Source organism: Diprion similis, chromosome 11 (genome assembly GCF_021155765.1).
Source record: "Diprion similis isolate iyDipSimi1 chromosome 11, iyDipSimi1.1, whole genome shotgun sequence".
NCBI lineage: Eukaryota > Metazoa > Arthropoda > Insecta > Hymenoptera > Diprionidae > Diprion > Diprion similis.
The window spans coordinates 11,180,731-11,204,933 of NC_060115.1; the positions used below are offsets into that span (position 1 = coordinate 11,180,731).

Consider the following 24,203-nt stretch of genomic DNA (forward strand, 5'->3'; position numbering starts at 1 on the left):
TTGTTGCGAATTGCTCTGTGTTTAAAACATGTTCGAGTGTACGATATGCACATTCATGTATGTATCTACCTCGTATAACGTGTGCGCGCACCATCTATTCGGGTTGTTATTTGCATCTGGTCACCCTGTGGCGGTTGACCACGAAACTAGTTTTACCCCCACACCAACATATCTTCTGCATATGCGGTATGATGCAAAAGCAGGTTGACCAAGAGTCGATTCAACGCGTGTACTCAACTACAGGTGACTGAACATTGTACATTTTACGCGATTTCAAAAAATCACACACATCTACTCGGGATTAATCTGCTGATATAAAGTATTCCATCAACTCGACAGGATGTAAATTTGAACTCACCAGAAACGATGGACTTTCACGATGGACGTTGCCTGTCCGTCATGGTAATATATGACTACCGAATTTTTCGTACGGGCTGAAAAAGGTCAAAATTCAAATGCTGAATCTTGCTAAATGTGTGAATTTGGGAAAAGTTAGTCGAATGTAAAGTCAATTGAGACGTACGCTCGTTCCGTGCCAATTAATTAAGTCGTTAAGATAACAACATGCCTGCTATACGAGAAGAATTAATTAGTTATGTAGATAAGTTAGAAAGCAGAAAATTCAGGTATGGCATTCAGCAGTTGGTAACATGCCGTAACGATACGGTGACCATTTGTTCACTAACTGCTTTCATAAAATGGTATTATGATACATGCGTAAGCATTAACAGCTGCAGTTGAGGAAGATAATTGTTGGTAAAACAGGGAAGTATCTACATACTTGAAGTTCGAGCGTGACACCCTGATTCAATCGGTAAGTAGACGATCCTCTTGTGGATGGATACGAGCTGGCAATTTTTGTTTGATCGATAGTAACGCTCGAGTAATGCGGGTTTCACTTGGATTTGCATAACAATACATTTGATATGACATTTACAATAGTTTTGATAGAAATATAGTAAGTTCTGATTTATAATATACACACATGTGATCCAAGGAAACTATTCACACGTAATAAACAAATTTGCGATATGCCTCAACGGACGTCACCAGGATACTGTCGTGCCAGAACTAAAATACGAACTCTGAACACTACCAAGTAGGTTGTCACATTTACTATAATTCTAATCGTAATATATGTAATTCGCATTTTGGGATTTTGAATGAGACTCGTGATTGGTTCTTCGAGTCTAACACACGTTGTTTCTAATTTTTGTTTAACCTTGGTGTATGTCTCAAAATGCATTCCATTCTATTTTCCGTTTGTTAACTGACAGCCTCCGTCATAATAATAGCACGAAGTATCAGAACAATGTTCGAAGTCAAACGACGGTTGATTTCTTGTTTCTTCAGTTTTCAAATATTAATCAGGCCTCCTATTCCAGATGGGAGTTACCGATTTCTGGTTCTAAGGCCTACTGGGACAAGATTTGCGATGATCTTGAGAAGCGCACGGAACACGTAAGTGATTCATCCCAACTTCCTTCACCCTCACCCAATGACCTTATCGATCCTAATGTGAAACTAAACCGCGATGTTATTTCGATAAACAAACCTGATCAGATCGTGGAGCCGTTGGTAAAAATCTTTCCACCAACACCGATGGGTTTGACATCCGAAAATCTTATGTTCCGATCTATAGATAGTTTGATAATAAATAAAAACTATACTGATCGCAGTAATAAAGACCGTTTAATCATGAATAGTTCGCGGGCGCCTAATAATCACATGACTCAAAGTAAAAATGTGAATCTCTATGACATCTCAGTGAGCGTGACAGATTTTTTGAAGAATAAAAGTATGCAGACAAGGAAAACTTGTCAAATACATAAAAATACACCACCGCTGAAAATCTTTGACGATAATCTTAAAAGATTCTTACCTAAGAAAAAGTTGAATCACAAATTACCTATGACTGCGACGACAGTATTACCATCAAATGCTTTGGATCCTGCAAAATTACACAGAACTAAATTTTGCCCGTATCGTAATCAACGAGTTTCGGAAAATGATATAGAATTGAGTACTGGATTAGTGAAAAATCGAAAGCGGTGGTCACGTTCGCTTAGACGATACAAAACTGCAGTTTCTGATGAGAACAATGTAGAAAACAATTTTGAACAATTTTTAAAGGTTCCAAAATCTTCTGGTTTGAACTTACACTCGAGTTCGAAGCAACCGGGATTGAGTAGGAAATCTAAATCAGAAATTATAAAATCAAACTTGAATCACATACTTAGTATTCCCAAACTGAACGAAATTGGTATAGATGAGAATTTATTCATAATCAGTGAAGATGTAAGTAGCGACGATGCCATTATCGAAAACTCGGATAGCGATACAAGGGCCAGCTTGAATTACCAGCAGAAAATGCAGACCATGCGAGACAAATATAACGTTGAATTGAATTTATTGCGGACCCAAAATTTCAACACACCAAAGTCCGAAATAACTGTTTTGAAATCAAAAACAAATTTTGACCCCATATTGAGCCAATCTGTAAAATTACCCAGACTACCTGACGAGCTATCACCTGATTTCGTTGGTAGAAATAGACTCAACATTATTAGACCGCAGGTGAAACCGGAAAAGGACTTTCTCAAGGTACCAAAGCTAGGCGCCATAAGCTCTTACCCAAGTTTCAGCAAACTCACAGCTGACGAAAATGTCGAGGTGGAAGAAAATGTAAAGTCACCTGTACAGAGGTTGACTAGAGTTGACAATTCACGAAGTCTGACGTTGTCTGATCAGCGCATAGAATCGGATAAGACGAACTACTTGAAGGTTCCAAAATTGGGTATGATGAGTTCTTACCTGAGTTTCACCAGCTTGATACCAGACGGTCTCGATAGTGACGATAATGCAAATGGCGATTCAGAATCAACTTCGAAATACCCAACTAATCGATTGTCAAATGACATGTTGACTTCTACTGAAGGGAATGTAACACAGGACGCATTGATCTCGTTTGACAAGTCCACTGCATTAAACTCGAGTGGTAGAAAAGCTCCCAGTAACAAAACTGGACCAGAATCTTTGACAGCTAAAAACATAGATATGAATTCCACTGTAGGAAATTATTCCCAAATCGAAAAACCGATGAGACGATATTCTTTGAAGAACTCAGTTCGTTATGCGTACAAAGCGTTGAAATTCTTGACCCGCAACAAAAATTTGGATTTCAAACCTCAGAGTTATCAACAACTACAAAAATCTAGCTCGTCCGGTGGATCCAGTAACAGTTCTCAAGTATCAAAATATTCTAAATTTGAACCGGCAATAAAACTTCTTACATATGAAGATATAATCAAGGAAAGACGCATAACTCGATCAGCTAGTTCAAGCACTTATGCATCCATGAAGTCAAGACTTAAGCATAGAGCTTCGCAATACCTTGGATCAGACTACATTTTGACCAACTCTAACGCTGAACCTGCGACGTCTTCCACGACTATTTTGTCCTCGACAAGGTCAACTTCCGGTCCTACGCCTGAGTTTCAAGTGCCAGTATTAGAAAGACCTTCAGATGTGATCCTGAGCAAATTACCCGCAATGTCCATCTTTCCTAGGAAAAAGCACGATAAATGCTTGGCTTGCTTGTATAATGCTTTTAAAAAACCTATCGAATCAAGAATAGAGCTTCCGTTAACTGTGCGAAACGCAGTTGGGAAAGAACCTGTTGTAATGCTTTCTGAATCCGAATCTAGTTCCATCAGTCTACCAGATATGAAAGACCTACCGGACTCAAACTTAGAATACAACGATGATTGGACGGGGATTTCAAAGGGTAACGGAAAGTCTTTGTTGCTCGATAAAATCGATTGGAAATCATCTAAGAGTTCACTCCAAGCGAATTTCGATCCACAAAGATTTCGGCAACCATTTGCTCGAGCATCGGAAGATATCCAATCGCGGGAAAACCATCCCCGGTTAGAAAGTGTTAAAAAAAATTTGTCACCCAGTGATTCAACCGTGACAAATAATTTTCCCAAACCGTTATCCTTGTCTTCTGATCATTCGAAACCGTCCTCTCTCAGTGGACATAGTTCCGAATCAGACGAACCCCAGGTTCAAGTGAAACAAACCGTGCCAACTTCAGAATGCGTCGTCTCCCCTTATGCGCCTCTTCATTGGGCCCCAAGTTTGGACCCCCTTAAATCTCTGAAACTACGAAAGCCGGTTTCTATGCACGGACGTGCCATTTCAATCACTAAAACTGAAGATAACAGTGGCTCTGATGAGAACATAGACGACTATAGAAGCGCGAGAAAAGAGAAAAAGGTGAATAAGTTGGCTAACAAAAATGATGAGAATGTTAACGTCGACCCATCTACAAAATCCAAACTTGTGAAGCAGCCATCTATTGTTGCTAAAATAATCACGTCTCAACTTTCGACTGTTATGAATCTCAGCAAGAAACTGTCCAGAGTTGACCTGCTTTCTAATTACTCAAAAGTTGAAGATCAAATGACCACACAGCATCAGCAATCGATCACTGCAATACTAAATCGTACATCTGGAGATATGTCAAAAGAATTAAATGTTAGTGTATTGGATGAGAAAGAACAGCCGGTAATTGACTCGAATGATCAGAAGATGCCGGATCAAAGTTTGCTAGAATTCACTGACACTTTTAACCTGAATCAAGAAGAAGTCAAAGTACCTCCCAGTATCGAATCTGGATCAATGAGGTCTCCTTTGTCTCAGATTACTGAACAGACTGTTGAAAATGAAAGTTCGGTGCTGAGTGAAGACGGAAAGTTAGATTCTGCCAAGACTACGTCTAGTGGTGTTCATGGAGCTTCAAAACATCCTGACGAACCCCAGAATCTAATATATTCAGACGAGCGTGTAACTAAGATATTAGAAAAGTGCATCGATGAGAATCGAACGCCTTTCGAAATGCTTGAAGCTCTCAGTGCCGAGGCATGCAATAGTGACGTATTCAAGTCCAAAAATGCAACAATCAAACCTGAGATCGCGCATTCCGCTGAAGTAGCTAAGAATTTGATAAAACTGTTAGTAAATTCGAGAAAATATTTAAGTTCCAACACGTTCTCCCCACACCTCGAATTTTCCTCCCCCCAGACCCCCCTCTGCAACCCCCGTCAACTCCGTCGAGTTCTACCAGCGGAGACGTACAGCTTGGTCGCACGCATATTGGGTATGCCAGAAAACCCCGCGAACAAACCAGTCGCTCGAAAATCGGACATCCAATCTAACTGCATAGAAAAGGACCCCTTCAGACTTGGACAAAGTTACAACAGAACTTCGAGTGCTGATTCTTGCGACCTGATTGTGAGTAGTACGATAATTGTATTGAATGTTTAGCCACGTAACACACAGCAACGCTAACGCAAATCCAACTACACAGGTACATCCACCTTCGGCTCGCGGTAAGAAAAAGTCTATAATTGACGAAGAGGAGTTCGAATACCCCCAGCTGAGCCCGTATGCGTTGTTCATGAATAAGCCCAGGCGTAAGGTGAGTGACTGGCGTGACTGTAATCAGGCAAGATGTTATAATCCGTGGCAAATCATCGACTGAAAGTACATTCTTTCTACAGGCTATCAAATGGCGGCCTTTGGTGGAACGAGATATGCTGGGCTACGACCCTGAAGCCACGCTGAACATGAGGGCGACCAGGATAACGAACAAAATTTGCGAAGACTTTTGCACATGGCTGAGAGAGCTTGGTGGTGGACAAAGTGACGACATTGACGAAGAGGTTCTGAAGGACATGTTCCAAATTGAGTTCACAGCTGAAGCATGCAGAGCTATGCAGGTATTGAACTCGATCGAAATGGAGCTCTGGTTCCCGTCGTCGAATTTCGAATGCCTTACCTATTTTCACGCTTTGTGTCAGGTTCTTGTAAAGGAGATTCCGATGGTTCCAATTGCCGTTGCGGTAGCAAGAAATACTCCGGGTGCTGGTGAACTGGCTCTGACTCGTAGACATTTAATCAGAGACGCAAAGGCTGAGAGTATGTTGAAAAAAACCATCGGATTTGGATCAATGTTGCCAAGAAGTCTGCGCTTCATTCCACCGAAAAATCGCGTTGTCGAAAAGTGGCTACAGTGCGAAAATGTGCCCCGTGATCTGGAGACAATGGAAACTGTCTGGAAGGGAATAACTCACTTGGATAGTGTCAAAAGGTTCTTGGCTTGGGTCGAAGCGCATCCTGGGGTAAGTGGTTGAGCGTCTACTGATTCTTCGTTGCTCTAAACGGCAATAAGGATGCATCAGATTTATCATGGAGTTCAAACAGCGTTGAAACAAAAATGCTACCAACAAAACTTTCAAGAGCATCACTGAAGCTATTCTGCTTATATTTAACTAACAAAGTCTCCGTGATACATAGATAAAATGTCTGAATGGTGAATTTTAATCGTAAAAATCTGATTATATTGATAAAAGCAGAGAAGTTATACTATTTTACTTATTTTTCACTGAAAAAGCATATTGATTATTCAATTCTGATGAACAATCCAGCTCGTTTGATACGTAAATGAAATCTGCACAACTGATTTGAATTATATTTTCGATAGCAATTATGTATTTCTTTCTGAATCCTAATTTTATATCACCTGTGAATTATAATAATTGTACAGAACGGGAGTTTTGTAAAAAACTAACGAGTTCAAGAAAAAATCTGTTTCAGACAGTTTGAAGGGATTTCATTTATGATTAAAATGAGCTATTTTTTATCAGAATCAGACGACTATCCGAATTTTTCAGTGAGACAATAATAAATAATGTCATTTCTCTGAAATTATTATTCGCATGGCGTGTGTATAGTTAAAATTCATTGTATCAAGATTCTTTTACTATATATCACAGAGAATTTTCAAATTAAACATAACTTGATTACTTTCAGTCTCATTGTTCAAACGTTTTTTCATGCTTTTACTCCGGCCCTTTTTTGATTTAGCTATACAATTTCATACATCCTTGTAATCAACAGTAACATGTTGTCACAATATTGAACGCCTTTCAGGTGAAGCCACCTAAGATCTTGACAGAAGCATACGCCAAAAAAGAAGCACTAGCAAGACAGCAGTCGATAGAAGAAGCGGGCGGACATATCGAACTCGAAATGGATCAAATTAAAAGCCTCAAAGTTGGCGACGTAGACTAAGATATTTAAACGATCCGAAGAGATGCCAAAGAAAACATCGCCACATATGTGCCAAAAGACATTCGCAGAAATAAATTACCATTTCATCGCAATTACCCTAAGTGCCCAATAATCGCGGAATCTCTCGCGGAAAATACGATCGAGGTGACTTTTACTTCGCGAAACGGTCAGTCGGGGTAAGTGCGTCCTGAAACTTAAAAAATGATCGACAAGTGTCAAGCAGCCTGTAAAACAGCGAAGAAGGTAATAATAATTCGCGGGTAAGATACCGACGGTTAGTCTTACTTTCAGCCGGTAAAGAAACATGCTGCACAACTTACCGAGCCAACAAATTCTGGTGCATGCACACAGCGATGTGGTCGACAGCGGGACAGCAGTCAGACTGATTGCGACTTGCGAGACTCCGAATGGGATAGAATATTTCCCGACAGAGGCGCTTCTGATGATCCTGAAACGTGACGGCGAGCCTGAAGATCGGGGAGACGGAGCTTACTTGTTGGCTCGCATTCGCTTCCCAGCAGCCGAGCAACAGTGGATCGCGTGTTAAAACGCGTGTCGAAACCTGGGTGTCGTGACGCGTGTGTTTTTCCAAATCTGAGTCTTTGTTGCAGCCGCACACAGTTTCGCAGTGTTTTCAAGTGAGATCATTCCAGGCCTGATAATAATAAAAATTTGAATTTCAAGTGCGTGAATTGCCGGGCGTCGCAGCCTGCGATCAACGGTGCAACTAGAGTGTGTCAGTTCTGTTTACATCCGGTTTGATTGAGGAGTTGTTCCTTCTTCCCCCGATTCTGGATACTTGGCGCGGATGCCTCTCGACGGGCTCGTTCAAGGTACGTGGGTAATTCGGATTCCTGGCGGAAACTCGCGCACACTTGTCTCATGTACGCATCATAACAATGAAACTGAGATCGCGATGCGTAAGCGATCGGCCTCCACTTACTTCTCAACTACTCGTGGCCGCCTATTACCACCTGTTGTTCCCGTTTCTCCTCTGATCCTCCTCATTTCCTCAAGTGCATTGACTTGACACATTCCAGGGAACCGTTCTCAGGTTCACCGCCGATCATCGTCATCACGATCATCATACTATATATATACCTACAGCGGCTACAGCTCGTTCTTCTCTTCTCCCTTGGCTCGCTTCAGCTTCTAGCTCATTTGGACACGAATTACACCTGCGCTCTAGGATTATATTCCAGTGACCATCCTGCAGCTAATTTAACATTCTAACATATGATAATTAATTGATCTTGATATGTTTAAGCGATGCTTATGTAAGAGAATTATGGGCATGGAATAATAAAAACTAACATACTGCAATCTCAATCCTTCATTTCACTACCAAATTAACCCATGATGGTCGTGCCTAGCCGATGAATTACTACTGGAAAGTGGTAGAGTCATTTTTTGCCCAACTGCGTAGAAACGAGCGCAGATCGTAAAACTTGACTACGAGTTAGTCTAAAGAGCAGAAGAAAACCGTTCACGAATGAAGTGTAACCGTAGCGTTAAAGATGGTCAAATCAATTCTCTGGACCTCTGACCTCGTGGTAATGTTAGAAGAATTGGCACTTCTTTACATAAAAATCTCCGGATAGCGTTTATACGGTTAAGACAGATAAATTCTATACGAAGAATTCCAACATGTTAGAAAAAGAAGAAGATGATGGTACGGAAATACTTTTCCTCTTTACACTGATTATTATCGCAAAATTTCAACATATTTTCAGAATGCAAAACAAAAAAACATTGCTAAAACTCCAAAAGAAACTTTTTCTTGATGATTGTGCTTTTAATCAATTTTCAAAAATTTCTGCAAAAGTCACACAGCGAGAAAAATACTCCTGTCGCATTTTTCAATCATCCATCGCAGCGAGCGAAATTTATTATGCATCAGTGCATCGTATACCTTCGTGTATCTATACTTCACAGCAATCATTCCAGTAGCTAACTGTACGTCGTCCTAAATTTATTCATCTTCACAACGTTGAAAGTGTCTTCCTTCAAGTGACCGTCGTTGCACCCTGCAGACTGTCTGTCTTTGTTCGAAATCGTTGTGAATGCATGAATATTTTATAAATAGCTGTACTACCTAAATTTCTCGAGTTCCGTTTCTCAGTGTTCTTGTACAAAGATAAGTTCAAAAACATTTACAAGGTGAAGAAATTTTTAAAAAATGCATCGTGCACTCGCAAATAACCGAAACGAATCAGATTTGCTGCATCGTTATGAATTTATACGTATTTTGCAAAATTATAGGATATTCTCACATCCGCGTGAACCGCGTTCATCGACTATACATGAATATAATCTGATAGAGTGGTTAACACAAGCCACAGAATATATAGAGCAGCCCTTTCCTCGGCCCTTTCGCTATTTTGATTTTTTACGGCTGCGAGAACCGTGAATCTAAGTACGGAATGATCATTCGTAGTATCGGTAAATAAAGTAGAGCGATAATCCTATTTAAACTCGAGTCCCTAGAGTCGCAACAGGATCCTGAGCAGCATTAGCGAGAGCGTCGATGAAGAAGCCCCGACAATATCGTTCTTGCATAGTTACCGTAACCGCAGGGCATACTGGGTAGTAGTAGGTGTAGTGTTTCAACGTGTAGAACCTCGAGCGATATTCCCTAGCCTACAGCTGAGCTCGTGCAGGCTGCATTCTGAATAGCTTGGAGTGGATGTGCGAACTACTCTGGAATAGAGTTGGAGAAATGAAAAATCATACAGATTAATTATCGCACAGTTTAGTACAGTAGATGAACAAATCCTATTGACGTGCATTTCACATTCTCATGTTTCATTTTCTCTGGCGTTTACTCAAAATTTGTGGTTCGACAATTGGAATCAAGCAAATTTAGTGTAATAATCATTGGCAAAACATTTGATGAATGTATATTTACATTTTCATTATAATATTATATATAGAACAGTACACAGGTATCTTGTTTCTATTATACGTGACAAGTACAGCTCCTCTGTGGATTTCAGCACAAGTTGTAAATCCAACTTGTACGCCAGCCTTTTTCTCCAACCTTGAAACGAAGGTCTTGCAGCTAAACACTAAGTGAAACAGAATTATCCATTGCGTCAGTAAAGTATACTGTGTACTGTTATCCTAGACCTTTCTCTCGTACCTGAACAGGTACCAAGAGATGACGTAGGTAGCCATACTTCGCCGGAGGTTAGGGATTAGGGTGCACAGCAGTTGGGGTTCGACCTTTCACAGAGACCGCAACGTGAGCTCATTTATTTATCCGGCTTACCTGCAGCCCAGCGTTGAGAAGGGAGTTCCTGAGTCACACTCACGGTAACTCGTTAAAAGCTTAGTTCATCAGTTTCGGTACATCTATAGGCGAAAATAAGAACCCAAAAAAATTGCACGAAAATGGAGTAAAAATTGAAAAACAATTTATCGCACTTTTTCCTGATGAAATTTTTATCCTACTCCTCAACTCCCAATAAATGTTGCTGGTAGAAAACAGTCACGATCAGCGCAGCTTTGAGCGAACAAAACTTTGTCATCAAGTGCCGCGACGCGGCCGACGCGACAGCGTCATACTTCAAATTGGGTCGTTCGTCGACGGTATTGCAGTATACTTTAAAAAATATTCAATATTTTATACTTGGTCTGCCTGACTAACACAGAAAGTTTGCCGATGCACACAAATTTTTCATACAGCATTTATACACAGATCCGCGATTTTCGCTGCAGCAACTTGACGTCATCTTCAGTTAATTTTTATTGATTTTTAAATTGAAAAATCGTTCTCGATCGTCAAATCAATCGAAGAATAATATTCAACAAGCATGCAGAGCGTTGCTGTGCAGATCCAATGATGCTCAATGCCATATGTTCAAAGTTTTTCACCGCGTCATTAGCGGTTGCACCGAACGCGGTTTTCGCGGGAACCTTGTACAGCTGCAGCATCAGGGCAGCTGTATTATCTTTTATGGAAATGAATCTGCAGCGCGAGGAGGATGTATGATTCCGCGATGATGAGCGGTTGGTATCGTCTCTTCTGCAGTCGTTGGTGCCGTCTCGAGTTCAGATCGCGAATGAAGCATTCTTTGCCAAGTTGACTAACCTCTGTGATCCATGTGTTTTGATGATATTATCCCGACTCTCCAACGTTCTTACATATTATTCTTCAGCTTACAATTTTTTCAATTCGGTACTTAATTTGTAACTATTTTCATAATAGTGTAAAAAACATGTTTCAAACATTCTCTGATTATATTATGATGATTCTCTGATGATAGTTATCCTATAAGGTTTAATTTAAAACTCATTCTCGCGTTTTTTTTTTTTTTTTTTTTTTGTTTTTTTTTTATTTGTGACAAATGAATGGCGTGAACAATACCTGCTTACAGACATACGCATATATGGTTCGTACCTTGACACGTTGCAGGTGAAGCTTTTGTTATTTTATCGCGTTGTGTACGAGTACGTACGTATATGTATAATACGTCATGATACACGGACCTCTATCAGGCGTTGGCCAACCGTGACTTTAGACTGCAGTGAACTGGTCCGTCCGACTATGTAATCTAATGGCTATCGCGGTTGGTAATATTCGTGTTACAACCGCACACGTATAGGTGTACCGCCGCGTGTGTTTCGTATAATACCTTCCAACCCGAGCGCGTTTTATATTAGAAAAAAGATTATAGGAAAAAATAAAGCAATTACAACTCGTTTCCCTTCAAGTACAAGCGGATGCTACCTTTCAATTAGTTCGCAACGTTAGCCGCGGCTTCTTCACGCGTATATTATATATATATATATATCTAGTAGTAGTATTTAGTTGCCGTCATTATAGCATCAAAGAGGATGAACTATGGATTATAGAGTGTGTCGAACGTTGTTACGATAATCGGTATAACATTTTAAACGGCCTGTTTAATAATAATTTTTCCAACTTCTTCTCAATAGAAATATTTTAGAATTTTAATTTCGAAATGCGCTTAATTATACATCGATAGATTCGACATGTTGGCAATCTTCTTTCAATTACGGGTATGAAAAATGCACACCCATAAATTGCTTTCGCACCGCGTTGCACCTGCATCACCTGTCGGGCTAGTTACATTGACAAAAAGTCGATCGAGCTTATGAATGACCGAGTATCAGCTTGCGGTAATTGTTCACCATCGTGAACTAAAATGAAGTCGACAAATTGTCGGAAAAAATTCGCTGCCACTGCGAGGTGGAAGTACCTTTGCGATACGGCACACGCGTGTGACGATATAACGAATCTGGCCGAGAGCTGCGGAAGCTGCAACAGATATATATAATTAATTAATCATGAGAGATTCGATATGGACTGTGTGCGCCTCGCCTCTCCGTCCTTGAACGATTTGAAAAGCCACATTCGCGACTCTCACCTAGATTTGATTAAAACCACGCAGCTATGTAACTCAAAGGTATAAACTAGTAATATAATATGACATGATGGATTTAGTTTTATCTTTTTTTTTTTTAATTGCTTTTTTGTTACTTTAAGGATAGGCGCGTGACGCTGATGGCGCATATTTCGCCTCGTTTTAATTGTTATTAGTCATGTATACAACGTGTCGAGCTCGTTAATTACAATTCTGCTAACTAAGCAGCCTGTACTTATTACTCACCTACACATGCATTATATATCTTATACATCTGGCAATGTGTAAAATGAAGAGCGATTAAAGTACATAAGCTCAAATTGCATGTCGTGCACCGCTGTTGCAGTTTGGCTGTACACGACGTCATATCTAGAAATGTGTGACGGTGTAAAATTTCGCCACGCGACGGGCTTTCTTCGCGCGAGCTGTTTGTTGATAAACAATTATTTTCTTAGTTATCAATTCCATCACTTTTCGACTTAAAGTTAAACTTACATTTATTTTGCAATAACTTTAATTCTAAGTAGTTGAAAAGATTTTTTTTTATTCCCACAGAACAGAGACGAGAACAACGAGCTACCACTTACACTTCATTACATTTTACGCAAAGTAATCGACTGTCTAAGATTATACTTCCCGAAAATTTTCTTTCCTTCTTCAACTTGACACGAATCAAATTTGCCTAATACGTTTCCGATAGGTCGAAGACACGGTAGCTAAACGCCCCGCGTGACGTGTCTCAACGCAAGAAATTATGCGGCACAAACTCGATTATTTATTCAATCCACAGCAACGGATTTTTACTACAAGAATCATAATATCGCAAAAATTTTAAACACCCAACATCTCTTTCTCTGACGTGGATTGATGTAGAAATTTGCTCCAGTATTCGGGCTCTGCGATTTCATCATTTCGCACACACATTAGCCAATCCATCCATCCATCCATCCAGTGTGCCGGCGATACTTTCTCCTAATCTCTTACCTGCGCCATCAATCTTTGCTTCGCTTTAGATTATACACCGACGTATTACGAATGCACGGATTCAGTCTAACCGCATGTGTTGCGTGGGAGAATATTACTCCAGGAATCTATATAACTCTGTAGAATGATGGATACAAAAAAGATCAATCGCTGCTTATAAAACACCATGCATATCTGCATCCTTCAAGTAGAAACTATTCTCTCTTGAGAATGAAAAGTCAGAGTTGTCGAGTAGACAGAGAATTAGAGAAAAAAATGATCCGAGTTCGAATAGAACCGTAAAAAGTAATTGTCAAAGCTAGAGTAGTTCCCTGTTTCCATGAGACAAATTTTTTTTTTACCACATGATTTATTACATGATCTAGGGATAAGAAAAAACTGTAATAACTGCAGGCGAAGAATCGCCGATTCCGCGTTTATAATCGATTACGCAGGCCGGTTATTGGTCTCAGGTAATAGAAGTGAATGCGGCATTTCAACGCTTTTCAAAAGACAATAAGCCGAGATCGCTTGGCCCAATTCGATCGATCGGGTTTCTACTATACCTTGTCTATCTCCGAGCGATGAAATGTCAGGGTCTTATACCCGGCAGCGGAGAACGGATCGTTGGATACGCCGTCTGCTCCAGATCTCTTATCCATGCAGGAGGCAGCTGCCCATAGCTTTATATCGTGGATTTTGTGCCTCGATGATGGTGATCAACAGCGCTGTCCAAACCGCCGAACAACATCCATAACGGTACCTATACTCGGCAGTGATGACATAACTTCCTAGAAAGACATTATACATGTTGTTGAGAGAGTGTCAACGAGGAGGAGGGGGAGGGGGATTCGCGGCTGCTATCTGCAATGCAAATCATTCTTCATATCGTTATGATTGACCAAATTTATCGCGTGGAATGCAGAAATTACAATTAAGCTATGATGATGTCAGAGAAAAATGTTCGCAAATAATAGTTTTCTGAATTGACACTGTTTAGTTTTGTGCAATGTTCAACGGTCAATGCTTTAGATCTGATATAAAAATTTTCGATTCAAGTCCGTACCGATTTGTAGGAATTTTACTTTATAAAGTGTACAAAAATTTGCATCAAATGACAAACAACACGTGCAAATTTCCCTTGTCCCAAATAATTTATTTTTTAAACACAATTTTGCAAGGACTTTAAACTGCACCGAAAAATATTCGATACTTTTAACGGTGTATTGTCATTCCATTATGATACAAACCAAAGTTATTATACAACGTACGTAGGTACGTATTACGTGACGGTCAATTATTGCGTAGACAGCATTTTGAATCCAGTTGTTTACTTTTTCACGTACCCGACTACACATAGTGCACGAATCGTTAAACAAATTATTTGAAAAGAGCTGAGTCTTTATTTTCTGTCAATACCAAGCGTAACGGAATATTTCGCCAAACGTATACTACGTATCGTGTATACATATATATTGCATATGTACGCAGGTATGTATATAATTAGACTTATTCGCAAACACTTCGGACCTCCGACAAGGCCGCGGAGTGTGCGAGCTGGAGCCCGAATATATATGATGGAACGCCTTTAGAAATTATCACCAAATCTGAATGATGACCGCAACTCACGTGATTTGGCAATATCGTGCAATAATGAAGTGAAAGATGGGCGTACAGACTAACATCGATAGAGAAACAGAGAAAGAGAGAGAGAGAGAGCGATGTAGCCTCTATGACATTTTCCACTGACAAAGATATAACAGTAAAATAGGGGCGAGCGGGGAAGGTTGGGTGAAGGGTCAGAATTGGATGGTTGACCACGCGATAAGGGTTGAGAATATTCCGTACCTATTGTCGTATCGCACACGCTCGATAAATTTCTCTTTGATGATCTACCTGATCGTGATTTGTCGAGAGATATTTGTTTTCGAAAGGTTGGCATTTCTCCTAACCTTTCCTCGCGGAGCTAGCAACGTTATTACAAAATTTCGATGATCGAGATAAATTGCAGAAAAAGTTTAAGAATTGATCCTCATGAGAATCTGTCGGTCGAATATCGCGTTGATCACTTTTAAAACCGTTTCTCCGGATGCTAAACTCGATTCGGCAGACCGAATCGGTCTTGTGTCAGTGGCTTCAAGGTTAACTATCGAATGAAGAAGGATCGATGATGAAGAGAGAATGCGATCTGGAAATACAGGGAAGTGGTTCTGGATCTACTCGTGACTCGAGGGAAACTGGAGGCACGTAAGACCTCACAAACTTCTTATTACACAAAATGCGTACACTGCAAACGCCAATAAGTAAAAAGCTTCTCTCACATTTCAGAAACTGAATGTATGATCATACATTTTCATGCTGCTCCCGTAACGATAATACAAATACCCTGAAATCGAATTGTAAGATACTGTAAAATTTTCGCTTTTGAATATATCGTGTAAAAATCAGCCAGAAGATGCTGAAGCACTTCGATTGTCAGGTGCAAAAGATCTCGGTTGTAAGATCCTGTTTGGAGAGCAGGTGGACGCCTTCAGACGCAGCTTCGCTCCGTGGAATACGAAACGATTTTCTGCGACATATCGGCGTCGGCACGATGCCGTAAACTTGATTCTGTATTTCCTGCGGGCAAACCTACTCGATCCTCTCCCCCATCGATGATGGGGTGTATTTATAAACTCGAACAAGTTTTCGCCTGGAGATCAAAGTCCGAGGTCAGTCCCGGATCGATCCAGACGTGCGTGTGCAACCCGAGTTCGCTTTTTATCGACTGCGATAGCTTTATTGTGACGCTGATTTATCTGTCTTCACATCTGTTTCGACGATTCGACGCTGCCCATCCTTCTCTTCACGCGTCTCTCTTCATCCGTAAACGTGGCCTTCGCTGCAAAGCAAGCCGATTTCGTAACTCTGAGGCTTTGACCTCTCGTCGTAAGAATCAGGCTCTGCATCGTCATCCGTAAGAAAAGGTGGAAAGTTTTCGATTCATTTATCTGATACCTCTTCAAACTTTGATCGTTTCTTGCAAACCTGGTAGGACATAGATCGGGAAATTTCAGAGAATTTACGTGTCATTGAAAAAGTTGGACAATTTCATTTGAACTTCATATTCAGAGTCATAAATAATCCGATACTAAGAAAAACTTTAACGAGTTATTTACTGCTGAAAGAGACTTACTTGAGTCACTATTTCAATACTTGCTAATGAAATTTTCTATATTTTATTATCTTAAGACTTCATCTGAATTTTGTTTTATATTAGGGTTGTGTGATTGAATCTCTGAATTATAAGTAAACCTATAATGGCAACGATGAATTTTCTATTATGTTCAAAACCTCGAGCGAAGTCGGGAATTTTTTATATGAAGGGTCTTTAACGGTCCTGCTTAACCTGGCAGCCTCGCATACAATGCAAATTTATTTCATACCTAAAATCTCCACCCTCGAATCACTTCGCCCAGCAAGCAGCAAAAGCAGCTATTTTCTTGGAATTTTCAATGAATCGTTGTTTTCGATATCAAACACACGTTTCTGATCTGTAAAAGGAGGGATGTTCTATCCTGTAAATTCCAGGGACCTTCAAAATTTACTGAAAAAAATTTTATCGGACATCGTGAAAATGTCTTGAAGATATAATATTTTTTTCCAAAGGGTACTTCAAAGAAATTCTTAGTCTCTTTTACATTTCTGTCTGGCTTTACAGTCAGTTACCTACTCAATGCGCAGCACCCAAGTCTGTATAATTCAATTAAGTATTTGAGTGAATAAGAGGAAGTAAGAATGTTCATTTTTCTTACGCCTGAAATTTTACACTTGAATGTTTTATTCGAAAGAAATGATATTTTTTTCGCTTCTCTTTTGTTCGGTATTTATTTTTACAGGCTGGTTATAAACGAAAGAATTTTTTGCACCATTTACAAAATTTCAGGATATAATGTCTATTACACGACTACAATTTGACTGAATTAGCTAAACTTTTTCAGTAAACACAGCTTTTACTGCATTGTGCAATTTAAAGTGCTTTAAAGTCTATGAGATGCCTGTAGAAACGGTTCCATTATTCACTGCAGGTGAGGCATAATATGAATAATCGGAATTTATAATACATATTTTGATAATACAAGAGCATTTACAATTATTCGTACATCTCGTTGAAAAATTGAATATGTTTCACTGCCAAATGACTCCAGAATTCATAATTAATCTATATGTTATTGCTATAATATATAATATCCATCCGCGCTATCACAGATTTTATCAGACTTTCCGATACAGTAAATCGATCATTCCGGTCATCCCTTAAATCTTTTGACACATCTACGCATGTCTTCCGAATTGCAAGTAACCACAAAGCAGAATTGCTGATTTGTCTGACAGTATTTTGTAACAAAGACGTTCGATGAAACTCAACAAGCATAACCACATCACTGTTAAATTATTATTTTATCCCATACCATGTTCGTGGTTCACACGGCACGTTCTGTGACCGAGAAACGTGCATCGACATCGTACAACCGATGAACAACCGTCCGTGACGTTACGTCGATGGTACGGAAGCAAAATGCCAACGAAACAGATTGAATTCGTGGATGAATTGGGCGTCGCCCGCAATATCTGCAGCCTCTCGGACTTGATGATTTCCATTTCACATGAGCACGAACCGACTCCATCGATCGGAGATCGTGACATGATCCTAACAAGTCAGAGGCGGAATCGCCCGAGGATGAAAGAGAGGACTGATTGTGTCTCGTGCATACGTGGTGCCCCTTCTCGTTTAAAAATCCGACTGCATCTCCCGTTACAATTACCGGCGTATTCAGACCCCTCTTCTAATCTCTTTTTATCCCTACACCCGTCCACAGTCTATGTACGCACACCAAGCGGTTCATAGCCACAGTAGTGCATCTGCCCTCTACTCACTGTGCGTTTCCATCAACCATCTGTCTCCTTGTTTAGTGCATGAACGGGGACCGTAGCACGTGACCGGTTTGCAACGGGTCTGACATACCTAGCTCATTGAACCGATTCATCGATGCCTGATCAATACCGTCTATTTCAAAACCGACCCCCAACGACCCTTCTGTAGTTTATTTTCCGCTGTGTAGCTTCCCCAATTCGATCGATGCACGTTAGCTGCAGTATTCGGAACGTAAGAATCATTGATCAACGTGACCACACTTATGGTAGCCCAATAAATACCGTTTTGCGTAAAAAAAAAATCGTAAAAAGTGATAGAACTAATGTCAATTTTGTTTTGATTCGCATACGGCACTCTACTCTTGGCAAAAATACTTACTTCTTCTTCTTACACGATCGTAGAATGCAAAGAAAACGGAAGGTTACGATCGTGAGCCCTGCTACGTTCCGGCCATGCACGAGTTGAACTCGTCCGACTAGTATTTCAACGATGTGAAGTCGGTGGTGTATCTGAATCTGACTTGCCACCGACGCTGCTGCATGTCGACTTTCATGATGATTTGTAAAATTGATCACAATTTTATATTCTACTTAACGATTCATCCGGTACGTGAAATACAGAGATCCCTCACGTCCATCTAATAGCCAGTGTATCCGTTCACGTTTGCGTGCGATCGTGACTGAATTTTGAAAGCCACACAAAGTTCTATACCGTGTAATTACTTCTATAAATTAATTTGCGATATAATTGAACCACACCGTCTCTCCTTACAACTAACATTAATATGTACGCACATGCATATCGGTATCATTACTAATGATTGACGCCAATAAGCGTCATTATACATATATCCGGCGATCCATTACACGGACTTTGAATGTAATCGACTGTATTATTTAGGAATATAAACCTTTCACCGACATTTTTTTCATTTCAATACCTTAACTGCACTTGGCAACTTCGGAGTTTAATGGATTTTTAGCGTTCTCGAACTGAAGACGTTTCCCATCATTTGGGATAATGGAAAAAAATGAATACTGATTTTGTCAAGTCCTTACATGCAGTCTGCATCTGTTACAGATCGAGAAGTCTGCGAATGATACTGGCCTTTATAATTTTCAATATATTTACTGAATCATCTGCACTTTTTCAATCTTATTGCACCTACTGAATCGAAAAATTGAAAGCCTCCTCGTTTCTGCAGATTTTTTTTCTATCTCGAACACGGTTATCAGAAACTGAAATTTTCAGCAATACAACCGAGAATTCGGCCATCAACAAGATATGAACAAGACTGCTGTATGCGAATATCAAAACGAACCTTAAACATTTGCGAAAATGTTGCAAACAAAGTATGCTCGAACACGGTTTTGCCACTTCAAGAAATTGTTCCACCATTGTAACTTGATGGAACGAAATTTTTCGATTCCAAAACAGTTGAACACGTTGATCTCATATCACTCGGTGGTTCATTTTCAAATGCCATTATAATAACATCACGATTCGTAATTCGATTAAGATTACGAGACGATGACAAATTTGATAGCATAATAATATAACGAATATATCGGTTTTTAATGACTGCACGAAGCTGTGTCCGGGGTTTTTCTCATCATCTCCGCACCGTCGAAGTCGAACTTCAAAGGTTCGCATGCTTGGTTTCGGTTGGGCATCGGCGTGGGTGCGGAACAGCGTGGGCGTTCGTTCAATTCGGGTACGATATGCGGACTGACAATGATGCTAAGCATCAATTAGAAGCTAGCCGCGATGTAGCAACGCCGAATGTATGACGCTTTTCAACTTTTAGATTGAATAATGACCGACTCGGTGGATCTAACGACGTGGAACTTTAAGAGGTTTCGTTACAAAGACCCTGCATGGGACTTGGAAGCGGCACTCACAAATTGGCTCTCTCTCCCATCAGTTTGAAAAGAACAAAGCATGCTTGTACTTACGCTGATCTTACACCGTTTCCGGCGATGCTAACAATCAAGAGGTCAGATCACGACTGACGTTGATAACGTGCCATGCTTTGATAACGGTATGTCGATCAAAAAATAGATTTCACAATCCGAATGGGACCAAAGAACGTTCTTGTGAAATTCCTGCAGGGCTGGTTTTTAGTTGAAAGGGTTTCATGCTTCTCGCTTTTAGTCATATAAAAGCCCGTATGCGCTTCTAACGGAAATTGAACTGCTTCGTAATATTATGAGAGGTCTGAGCTACTGTTTTTCCAGGCATAAGCTCTGGTATAAAGTGAAGTCGAATTCCGTGTTACAATGTGTGCTCAAGCGTGGAATCCATCAGTCAAGAATTTCTCATTCATAGAACCATTCGTCATTCCGTTGCATACCTAAAGTAAAGATATTGGAATAGACTTTATACCTAAGGAACATATCTTCATTTCGCGTATGTCCAAACATACGTAAGTAACTAAGTACTCGTACATACAACTAGGCAAAATTCACACTGTGCCATGTTAATTAAAGACTCTAATTAGCCCTGCAAATAGCTGTGCACGCCCGCTTTCAGACGGACAGGCTTATGAGTAATTCAAAACAACGATACTTGCACAAGCGCAACGTATAATTTAAAACCTACGATATCAAAATGTGGTATTTTACCCCAAAAATTTTTAGAAAATCATGAAACACGTTATTTTTTGACAAGTAAAAGTAATGATCGGAACTAAGTATACACAACCGCGTTTTATCGCCAGGTAAAACAGAAAATTTATCCTCATTCACCAATTAGTTTATAAAAAATTATAGCGTGCGCCCACCTTTACAATTCATTCCGCAAAAAAAGAATACGTACTTGTATCTGCAGTGTGTTCATGAAATCACGTAATTATTTATATACTTTGAAATAAGCTGCAAGGACGATCACGTGACTATTAAGTGATAGTAGTAGAAAGTTTCTATCCTGATCCTTTCAATTTTGTAATGTTCTTTCTGGTTTCACCTGATCCTAGTTTTCAACAACTGCATTCATAACAACTGTTGGGAACTTCGTACGTACATATAATTTTGCACATACACTTGTTCACCCACGCATTGCTGAAAGTGTCTCCCGACATTCGAGTCCCGAATGCTGGCAGCTTTGCCTTGACTCTTGGCACCGTTTTTAGACTCTTAACATTTCTCACTCTGTTTACTTTCTCTCCAATGATGATTACATACCCGACACATGAGTATACACAACGTTTTACACGATCTCGGTCAATTCCCCCACTGCTCCTTCCTCTCTTTCACAGCATGTATATCATTAATGACTCTTCATGACTTAATTTACTTTTCTCATTTTGATATGTGAAACCCTGACTTTCAACTTCACTTTCTTCGAAAGTCAAATTCACACTCACCATTAAGTTTCTGCATCTTTGAGCTCATAACGCAGATAGATGCAAAGATATCCAAATGCTGCAAGCGGTTCGGCGAGGTTGATTAAAATCTTTGCTCCTCATCCACTCAAAATGCTAGATCTTTAGACGACGCTTTTTTCTTGAACTTATCTCGTGCTTTGTTTCCAAAACTCCAAAGTTCATCGCATAGTTGGAATAGTTTTGTAACTTTGGTACGTGCATCGCTAAGCTAAGTTCGAATATCCACCAGTACTCCTCAATGAGAATATATTTTAAATATTGAAAAGTTTTTTGTACCTACGTGTCCATATCCATCCCTGTTATCTAAGGGCCTTTTTAACCATACACCAGACTATTGACGAACCCTGGATATTTGTATAGGACTCCAAGCTTCTCACGTTTATTTGTACATACCGTACGTTCCTACAGATTTTCCTGCAACGAGTATCTAGGCTTAAAAATATTGTTTTATGTACGCCATGCGCATAGATTACACGCAGTATTAACCATGATGCAAAAAAAAAACAGAATCAAAACAGAGAACATCATTCAGGTAAAGAATTCAATAGATCGACTCCGTCCGCTGTGATTTGCGAAAAGTATTAAGCTGGAAGAAATCGTTGGTTAGCAAAAACCGCTGCGTGAATTGATTGTTAAAAAAAGTGACTGGCTTAACCGTCGAACGTTTTTCAGTGAAGAATGGCGAAAACATAGCTTTGTTTTCGTTTCAACGATAACTTTGGAGGGTTCGACGGCCCCCCAGCACTGGAAAGGCTCGCTCTGGCGTAATAAAACTCTGAGTTTGTTGATCGTTAAGAGTATTTTTCAAGAGGAAGCCTAATTCGTTGAACCCCAGGTAGAATCCAAGCACCGAATACAATCTTAGTAAGGATTTCTTCATTCAAAAGAACTTTGCGGTGTTGTTTGTTGACCGTACCTTTCACGCGTCCAAATACTCTTCGTCGATTCTTCATTTCTAGTGTACCCTAGTGTTTACGTTTATATCCAGGCAAAATGAACGCCCATTACATCCGGAGAAGTGGAAGATAAAAAAAGCCCAATGACTAATGGATTTCGTCGGTGTATATACGTCGATTTCCGTACTTTCATGGGTTTGGCTTTGTATGGCATCGAAACGAATGGGAGGTCAAATCCTATCGTAATCATCGAAGTGTTAAGCAACCTTGCACGTCCGCTTAAATCAAGTACCACAACACTTCACCTATACAAGCATATAAGCTGGTGTAAAGCCTGCAACTAATATTTGCTCAAAGCTTATATACATCCGAGACACGCAATGGTCAATTTGGAAAGCGTTGGGAGTTAAAGATCCCTGGCAGATGAAACGGTCTCACAACATGCAAAGATGACTAAAAAAAACTGCCAGCCCTGCTTCGGCTTCCCCCGACCTTCACCTTCGATTGAAGGGAGTTTTTGATACACGAACTGATAAAAAGTATCGGCGATGACCTTCTGGCATCATCCACCGTCCTTGCCACGATATTCGTGAAAGGTCGCGAAACTCTATGGCACCCGGTGCTGTCTCAGGGCATCTACGATCGAACAGAGAGCCTGAAAAGTTGGTCAACTTAACGGACCAGATCAAGACCTTTGTCCGATGTTTCCTTTCGCAGTGCTTCGTCAAAGGACAACCCAGGACGGTGTATCTAGGTCGCGCTTACGATCCATGTGGGAAGTTATGGACTAGAAGAAAGGTTAAACACCCTACTCACGAACCAATAAAGGGTCTCACGGATCAGATTATACCGGCGATTAGCCCCTGGTTGGCGTGCTACTCAGCACGTCACTTGAGCACGCAAAGAGGAACGCAAAACTTGAGATATTGTTATCTCAAGGAGTGTAAAATAGTATGGTAGTAGATCTGTCAAGGATTATTTCAAAGAGAAACGCTCGAGCGCTCACGTTCCAATGCTGCTCGTTGATTAATGTAAAGAAACGCGACGAATTTTTCCCTCATTCTTCTTCTCACTGTCATTATTCCTAGAATAGAACCCAACCCGAGAATGCTGCAAGTGTTTACAAGATAGGATTTTACAATACCAAAGTATCGACAACGAATGTTTTCTCATCTCATTGTTTCCATACTACTGTACCTACATGCGCCATCGACATTCACTCTTTGTTTCTCTCTTTCTCTCTCTACACTTCAATCACCGAAGGTCAAGATGATCGTGGGGGTTCGCGGTACAACGCGATGAATTGTCTTCTGTCGTCCGAGTATTCTATGCGACGACGGAATCAAACTTGCTGCATGAAGAAAGGAAACTTTTACCAGCGTAAAACTTAGTACGTCTGAATTTTTGCTTTAACCAAGGTCCTGATTATTTAAAATTTGATTGTGACTCGCACGAGTCCTTTGCGATTAAAATTAGGAATCGAAAAATTCTGACTTGCTCAACCTAAAAAGGTA

At 40.2% G+C, this 24,203-nt stretch overlaps 2 protein-coding genes across 5 annotated transcripts in view; both read left to right on the plus strand.

The window, feature by feature from the left end:
- The first annotated feature begins 698 nt into the window (after positions 1-698).
- On the plus strand, positions 699-7,221 carry LOC124412765. Its single transcript, XM_046892882.1, has 6 exons — positions 699-814; positions 1,386-5,298; positions 5,375-5,485; positions 5,568-5,786; positions 5,868-6,188; positions 7,000-7,221. The coding sequence occupies exons 2-6, from the start codon at positions 1,603-1,605 to the stop codon at positions 7,138-7,140; spliced, it is 4,488 nt and encodes a 1,495-aa protein (XP_046748838.1). The 5' UTR covers positions 699-814; positions 1,386-1,602; the 3' UTR covers positions 7,141-7,221.
- Positions 7,222-7,635: 414 nt separating this feature from the next.
- The window catches only part of LOC124412235 (E3 ubiquitin-protein ligase BRE1-like), a 122,258-nt gene continuing 105,690 nt past the window's right edge, over positions 7,636-24,203 (plus strand). For 2 of the 4 annotated variants that reach the window (XM_046891952.1, XM_046891954.1), the window contains exon 1: positions 7,637-7,973. The gene's annotated coding sequence lies outside the window, so the exon portion shown is untranslated. Of the gene's footprint in view, positions 7,974-24,203 lie in introns of all 4 variants that reach the window. The other 2 variants (XM_046891951.1, XM_046891955.1) reach the window with 2 other exon arrangements.

Coding starts and splice junctions, on each gene's coding strand:
- LOC124412765 (XM_046892882.1), top strand. CDS start 1,603: ATGGGTTTGACATCCGAAAATCTTATGTTCCGATCTATAGATAGTTTG. Junction 5,486..5,567: donor TGAATAAGCCCAGGCGTAAG/GTGAGTGACTGG, acceptor TTCTTTCTACAG/GCTATCAAATGGCGGCCTTT. Junction 5,787..5,867: donor AAGCATGCAGAGCTATGCAG/GTATTGAACTCG, acceptor GCTTTGTGTCAG/GTTCTTGTAAAGGAGATTCC.